The 8,019-nt window shown below is 41.5% G+C and overlaps 1 protein-coding gene across 1 annotated transcript; it reads left to right on the forward strand.

The window, feature by feature from the left end:
- Positions 1-924: 924 nt before the first annotated feature.
- On the forward strand, positions 925-7,819 carry LOC131193493 (zinc finger protein OZF-like). Its single transcript, XM_058173723.1, has 2 exons — positions 925-1,397; positions 3,922-7,819. Exon 2 carries the CDS (start codon positions 5,071-5,073, stop codon positions 6,556-6,558), a length of 1,488 nt encoding a protein of 495 aa, XP_058029706.1. The 5' UTR covers positions 925-1,397; positions 3,922-5,070; the 3' UTR covers positions 6,559-7,819.
- The last annotated feature ends 200 nt before the right edge of the window (positions 7,820-8,019 follow it).

The following is an 8,019-nucleotide window of genomic DNA, read 5'->3' on the forward strand; positions in this document are numbered from 1 at the left end:
AGTATGTCACAGTAGGTAGGTAGGCTGTCTGGGAGATATTTACCCTGTAAATGACAGCATACTACCCAGAAAGTGCTCTGTATTCCATCTTAAATTCCTGAACGAAAAGAATAAAATATAGGTAGTCCTCTACTCAGGACAGTTCATTTAGTGACCGTTCAAAGTTAAATCAGGGCTGAAAAAAGTGACTTAGGACCGTTTTCCACACTTATGACTGTGTGTAGCATCCCCATTGTCATGTGATTTAGGTTTGGACGATTGACAGCCAACTTATATTTAGGACAGTTGCCGTGTCCAGTGTCACTTAGCAACAAAAATGTTGGGCTCAATTGTTGTAAGTTGAGGACTACCTGTATATGTTGAGGTTCTTATATTTTACTTTCCTCCGTAGAACAGAGCTTAGATCCGATAGCTAAAAAGCCACTATCACCATCTAAACCTTACTAGATCTTCATTAAAAATGGCAGCGTAGCCTGGTGATCAGTCAGCCATGTGCTTTGGTGGGATATTCTAGTTTCCCTTTTTCTTTTACGTGCATTTTAGAAAAATTTCTTCTTCTACTCTATATTGTCCCCTCTTTCTTAGCCCCCATTTTCTAGGCCCTGCTGCATATTTTCCTCTATCTGTGACCTAATGGAAACTCCCCCCACAAGTAAATTTACAGAATTTACACAGGGCATTTAATATTTTGCAGATATAAAATTTCCTCCTTCAGGAATCAAGCTTCATGCTGGGTGCTCTCGGATGCAGCCCTGGCCAACAGGAGTGAAGCTGGCTTCCTGGAGGGTTTGGTGCCCCATCCTAAATCCTTGGGAGCCACATTAAATAAGTCATAAAGATTTAGGGTGTAGAGAGGCTTTGCTCTCCACTGAGAGACACCCCAGAGAAAGCTGATTCTGTAATTCTGTAAAAAAAAAAGGTCATTAACTTTTGAGCTCGGCACAAAGACGAATTCCTTGTGTGTCCAATCACATTTCGCCAATAAAGAATTCTATTCTATTCTATTCTGGTTAATAGCTCAGCACATCACACTTGACTATTTCACTTGGCTCAGTTGCAAAAGTCGGTTGCTAGAAGTGAAAAACGACTTGATAGCATTTAATCAGAGAAAACATCTGCGCCACGGCTTAAGTACAGACGGGACAAACGTTTCCTGTCCGGAGATGGAGGTCAAGCGGACAACATCTGTGCCTAGAAAGCTGACACTACAGTAGGCAGGCTCTGAGTTTAAAGTCTTGCGTTTAAAGAGTTAAAACCATCAAGTACTGTCCTGCTAGAAAGGTGGGCAGGGGAGGAGAAGCCCGGAGGAACTTCCTCTTCTGGATGACTTCATGGGAGGAAGGTGGTGGGCAGAGCGGCTTTTGCGATCTTCCCAGGGTCGAAGCAGCGGCTGGCAGGTGAGTTGAGGGCAGGTGGGAGGAGAGTCCGGGAGCAAGTCGGGCTGTTCGGTTCCCTCCACGGCCTGGAAGCAGAGAAGCAACTGGGCTGAAGCAGGTCAGCTGCTGCTGCAGGTTCCTTCCCTCCCCAAATGGAAGCCCACTGGGGCTGCAGGCTGTGAAACTGGTGGCTGCAATTTTCTGCTGGTGGGAAGATCGAAAAAGTCTCTTTTAAATTAAAGTTGATTCTTTGGGAGTGGCTTCCCTCCAGAGGTTGTGGCTGCTCCGTCACTGGAATGAGCGGAAACTTCTGTCCCAATCCAACCGTTCAGTGTTGTTTTTTTTATTTCCATGTCTTGCCAATAAATATCGTATTTCCTGTCCCATCCAGGTTCAATTATGCTTAATTCAGCATTTTCCAAGAAATAGCTATTTGGGTCCTCATAGATTTTCTCCACGTATACATGTGTAGGTAGATGTATCTGTATTTCTCTCTATAGGGATATGTCTGCAATTATAAAATCTATCCCCAGCACTTCAAGATATAATTGATGATAGTCCTTTGCATTGCTAAGAATTTGTGTTTTTTTCAAGTTTGTTATTTTTTATTTTATACATTTCATTGTGTGAATGGTGTGGTATCTGGGTATCATATATTTCAATACAAATAAACATAACATTATTATTCCTAATAATTACATTTCATTTTCATTTTGTTAACACATAATCTTTACTATCGTCCTTCAGTTCTAAACTTTCTCATAGTTCTTCCATCCATTTTAACATGTTAGTGTCTATTTTTACTATTCCCCTCTTATTCTACCTCTATTTTAACCTTTTCCCCTCCTCCTATACTCTAATATTCAAAGGAATGATCCTTCCTTCTTTCATTACTCAATATTTCAGTATAAACTTCTAGTTCCAACCACAAGCGTTCAAGCATTTAGTGTACATCTATTCATATTCATATTCTTTCCAATCCTTCAATCCTTATAATTCTACTACACATGTTTTCATTAAATATATTCTTTCATTGTCTGATCTCAAATTGTTTAATTTTAGCTTTTCACAGCTAATCATATTTTTATACATATTTAATAATACCCTCATACAAATTCTAGTTACCTAATTTACAAAGTAATTTTCCAACCTATATAATTCTAACAATGGTGTACGTTATTAATATATATTCAACAATAATTTTAACGCTTTTTAGCCCTCTTATCCATCCTCTCTTGGCCGTTCTGAGTTTTTAGTCTTTTTTTAAAAAATTTGCTTCCGGTGTTTGTCTGTTAAGCCTTTTTCTCCCTCTATTTTAAAATCAATATTCTGACTATATAATCTAAGTTTTTTTCCTCCCTCTACCTTTCCCTCTATCTGATTTCAAAACTATCTATTCCATGCCCCTTCTCTTTCCCCCAATTCTCTTTCTGTTTCTCCCATTCCCTCTTTAAAATTTTTACATTATTTCCCTCCTGTTTTAATTTCTTAATCATTATTAATTTTCGTGGTATCATAACATAACATCTCTTCCTTGTTCTTATGTTCATCTTGTTGGCATCTCACTTCTGCTTTCTCTCCCATTTCTTCTGATATGAATGAATTTTCCCTTCATTATTCAAATTTTTGCTCATAATCTCTTGTGTTATATTTTCCAATTGAGCTATGCAATCCACATTTGGTCCATGTGATCAAGTAGTTCCTGCTTTGAGATGGCTCCATTCCGTTTAGCTTACAAGATTTCCAGATCACAGTTTTAAATATTTCATCAATAGACAGTCTATTCAATTTTGGTGCACCAGGGAGTTTTCCACCCTCTTCAAGTCACTTTCATAGGTTTAGTAATAATCAACAATCTTTTATTTAAATCTCCAGTGGTCTTAAGTTAGAAGCTTATCCAACAAGTATTCTCAGTCTTTTTAAGTACCGTATTTTTCAGAGTATAAGGTGCACCTTTTTACCCCCCAAAAGACTGTCCACCCACCAGCATGTCGCATTTTCGGGTGGTTCCAGGCGGCAGGGATCTGGGTTGGGGCACAGCCTGAGGAACAAGCCTCTTCAGGACGGCCAGCGGCTTTGGTAAATAAGGCGGGCCCCACAGTTCACAGCTGGTTTCCCCTCTGGCCGCCCAGCAGACAGCTCAGGGCAGACATTGGGCCAACAGCGGCTGGTTCCCCACCGCCATCAGTTGGCCCAATGCAATTTGCAGAGCCGTGTTTCAGGCAGCAGCTGGTTTCCCTCCAATGTGCTTCGGGGAACCAGGGAGGAAAGTATTTTCAGGTGGCAGCACCAGCCGCACAGCATGCTTTTGAATTCAGGGAGGAAAGCACTTTGCATAGCATAGCAGGCAATGGGGGTCAGAGGGGAGGGGTTGATCAGTCACTTGAAGGAGAGGGGGAAGCTGCACCCAGATGAATAAGATAAGAGACTGTTCTAGCATTGGGGCATGTTTGCTTTTTCATTGTAATATATACTTTTTTTCTTTTTTCACATCTCTAACCATTTTATAAACAATAAAAGTTACACTTTTCTTTGAATCTTACAGACAAAGAGGATGGCATTAAGAGCACTCGGGACAACTGTAAATAACAAGCAATGTTGAAAAGGGAAGAAAATCAAGCCAGAAATCAAAATATTTTCCAGTTTTTTCAGAAAACCGCACAAATCAGCAGCTGTTAGACAAAGAGAAAATCAAGAAAGATTTCAAGCTTGAATAAGAAGATTATGCAGAACTCAAGGATACGTTACATGAAAAGTCAAAGGAGATTATTTTTCAATCAGGAAAAAAAGGGAAATATCTGGAAGTCAGTGGGGAGGAAAAGGTCAATAGTAAAGCCACGTAGAGGAGACAGGAACGCAGGCCTCTCCCCATGAGGAAGAAAACGGCTTGAATGAAAGCACCACTAAACAAGGCATTGTCCATATTTTTGACCTCAAGAATATCAGCTGTGGAAAGCTCCATAGATTTTCCTATTGTGGAAAAGCACAGCTTTCAAATCACAGCTGATTATGCAGCGAGGAGCTAGACAGGAGAAAAGCCATACAAATTATTTCAGTGTAGCAAAAACTGGTCAGTGTAGCTCCCTTGTGGTTCATGGAAGAAACCATGCAAGAGGGAAGCCATAAAAGTGCTTCCAATGCAGTAAATGCTATAGTGAGCATGGCAACTGCAGATTGTGTGAAAGTTTCATTGGAAATTTCCAGGACCTGAAACACTAAAGGACACACAAGCAGGAATAAAACCATTTGAACATCCTTTCTGTGGGAAACGTTTCAGTGAGAATTCCAGTCTGGTGAAGCAGCCAAGACTCGCAAAGAAGAGAAACCATTTGAATGTACTGACTATGTAAAAAAATTCAGTCACAATTCCAGCCTGGTGATACATCAGCAGATTGACTTCAGGGAGAAACGTTATGAGTGTCTAGATTGTGGGAAAAGCTTCATTAGAAATGTCCATCTCAGACAACAGATAACTCCACAGGAAAAAAAATATTTGAATGACCTTTCTGTAGGAAAAGTTTCAGTCAGAATTCCAGCCTCAAGATACACCAGAGGACTCACATAGGAGAAAAATGCTTTGAACGTCCTGATTGTGGGTAAACTTTCAGTTGTAATTCGAACCCTGGTGATACACCAGAGGAAACCCAAAGAAGACTGTCCTATCTGTGCAAAAACTTTTAGTGATAATTCCACGATGGTGAAACACCAAAGAACTCATACAGGAGAGAAACCCTTTCAGTGTCCTGACTGTGGGAAACGTTTTAGTAATAATTCCACCCTGATTCAACACCAGAGGACTCACACAGGAGAGAAACCCTTTGAATGTCCTGACTGTGGAAAAGTTTTCAGTTGTAATTCCCATCTCATGAGACACCGGAGGAGTCACACAGGAGAGAAACCCTTTGAATGTTGTGACTGTGGGAAAAGTTTCAGTCAGAATTCCTACCTGGTAATACACAAGAGGACTCACACAGGAGAGAAACCCTTTGAATGTCCTATCTGTGGGAAAAGTTTTAATCATAATTCCAACCTAATGAGACACCAGAGTATTCACACAGGAGAGAAACCCTTTGAATGTTCTGACTGTGGGAAACGTTTCAGTCAGAATTCCTGCCTGGTAATACACCAGAGGACTCACACAGGAGAGAAACCCTTTGAATGTTGTTACTGTGGAAAAAGTTTCAGTCAGCATTCCTACTTTATATATCACCAGAACACTCACACAGGAGAGAAACGTTTTGAATGTCCAGACTGTGGAAAAGGTTTTAGACAGAATTCCCACCTCATGAGACACCAGAGTATTCACACAGGAGAGAAACCCTTTGAATGTCTAGATTGTGGGAAACGTTTTAGTAATAATTCCAGCCTGGTGAAACACCAGAGGACTCACACAGGAGAGAAACCCTTTGAATGTCCTATCTGTGGGAAAAGCTTTACTTATAATACCGGCCTGGCGAAACACCGTAAAACTCACACAGGAAAGAAACCCTTTGAATGTCCTGATTGTGGGAAATGTTTTTATGATAATTCCACCCTATTGAAACACAAAAGGATTCACACAGGAGAGAAACCCTTTGAATGTTGTGACTGTGGGAAACGTTTTAGGGATAATTCCCACCTAGTGATGCACCAGAGGACTCACACAGGAGAGAAGCCCTTTGAATGTCTTGATTGTGGGAAATGTTTCAATCAGAATTCTAACCTTACATATCACCGAAGTACTCACACAGGAGAGAAACCTTTTGAATGTCCTGACTGTGGAAAAGGTTTTAGTCAGATTTCCCACCTCATGAGACACCAGAGGACTCACACAGGAGAGAAACCCTTTGAATGTCCAGATTGTGGGAAAGCTTATAGTCGAAATTCCGAACTCATGAGACACCAGAGGACTCACACAGGAGAGAAACCCTTTGAATGTCCAGACTGTGGAAAAGTTTTCAGTCAGAATTCCCATCTCATGATACACCAGAGGACTCACACAGGAGAGAAACCTTTTCAATGTATTGACTGTGGAAAAGGTTTCAGTCAGAATTTCCACCTTGTGAGACACCAGAGGACTCACACCATGGAGAAATCTTTCAAATGTCCAGTCTGTGGACATTACTTCAAGCATAAATCATCCCTTATTGCGCACAAGGAAATTCACATGCAGCAACAGTTGAAGAGTTTAGAGGAGGCTTGAATTTCATTTGTGATCTCCCATTCACAAAGTGTAGATGAGAAACTGACTGTTTGAATTCTGGCCTGATTTTTTTTACTCAAATGTTTCTCTGGATTAAACTTGTAGGTGGAGAGAAAGGGAAAGTGGAAAATGGCTAACTGCCATTTTCTAGTTATCAGCAGAACTTCTGCAGAAGTAGTGGAATTCTTAAAAAAGAAATTTGGATGGTGCTTTTTTATGTTGATGATGGACCCACATGTGGAGTTTCAGTCTTCTAGCTTGGTTTTGCCCCGATTTTAAGCCCCAGAATTTTTCAGCCAGCAGAAAAATAGTCCTCTAGATAGAACTATTATGGGCCTTGCAATTACAGTTGCATGTTGCAACGGCTGTTAAGTGATATCACTTTTGTTAACTACCTGAATCTCCCTGCTCTTCCTGAGGCAGCTATTAATTTAATGTGCAAGTGGCTAAGCAGAACACTGGCTACCTCAACGTTGGGGAAAACTCTTGGAAGCCTAACGCAGGGCCAGGCATGCCTGCCATAGTCATCCCTAGGCCTCCCCCACCCTCCAAGACACCCTGTGCTCTGTTTCCTAACAGTTGTGTCCCTTCAGCCCTTCCACATGGTCCCAGTCCTTTCTCTCCCCCCAAGGGTCCCTACAGGCCTCTCCCCTGCCCCCCAAGATCCCCTTACTCCTGATTCACAGCCCTCCATCCCTCACACCCTCCACTTCCTTACCTATGAAGATCTCTGATCCTCATGCTGGGGACAGAAGGGAGGACACATCCCTGGGACATATGACTGTGTCCTGGAAGCAGTTACCATTTTCAGTGTCCCTGGGCTATGTGGTGGACTTGTGGAGGTGGCTGCTCTTTTGCCACACTGTTGCACAGAAGAGTGACAATCCCTAGGAAAGGTCTCTTGCGTGAGCAGGGGATTGAACTAGATGACCTCCAAGGTCCCTTCCAACTCTGTTAACTGTTAACTGTCAAACTTTGTTTTGCTGCCTTAACATGAGAAAAAAATGTACAGTAGAAAACGTTCTTTTTAAGAAAATGTATTATGTTACAATTATCAGTAGCTTTTGACAGGTAAACATGAGTATTGTCAGTGTTGCTATGAACATTAGGGCAAGGCAAGATGCTCAGAGTTGCCTCAAACTGTGAGATGAGCAGCGATTCAGTTTAATAATAAATGAATTTAATAATAAAAAGGTAATGTAAATCTCATTTCCCAACTCTTGCTCAGTGGTAAGGACGCCACACATACTCTGTGTGTGTGTGTGTGTGTGTGTGTGTGTATAACCGTGCTTCGCTACAGCTGGATAACCGTGCTTCGCTACAGAACTATGTGATTGGGCTTGATAAATTGACAAATCCTGACCGACAATGAGAACGGCCACTTCTGTAGTCCTGGGGCCATTGAAACGACCTCCGTGCTCTCCAGAAGGCTTCCTATCAGCGTTAATTGTTACAGTGGTT

This window comes from Ahaetulla prasina, chromosome 2 (assembly GCF_028640845.1).
Source record: "Ahaetulla prasina isolate Xishuangbanna chromosome 2, ASM2864084v1, whole genome shotgun sequence".
Taxonomy (NCBI): Eukaryota; Metazoa; Chordata; class Lepidosauria; order Squamata; family Colubridae; genus Ahaetulla; species Ahaetulla prasina.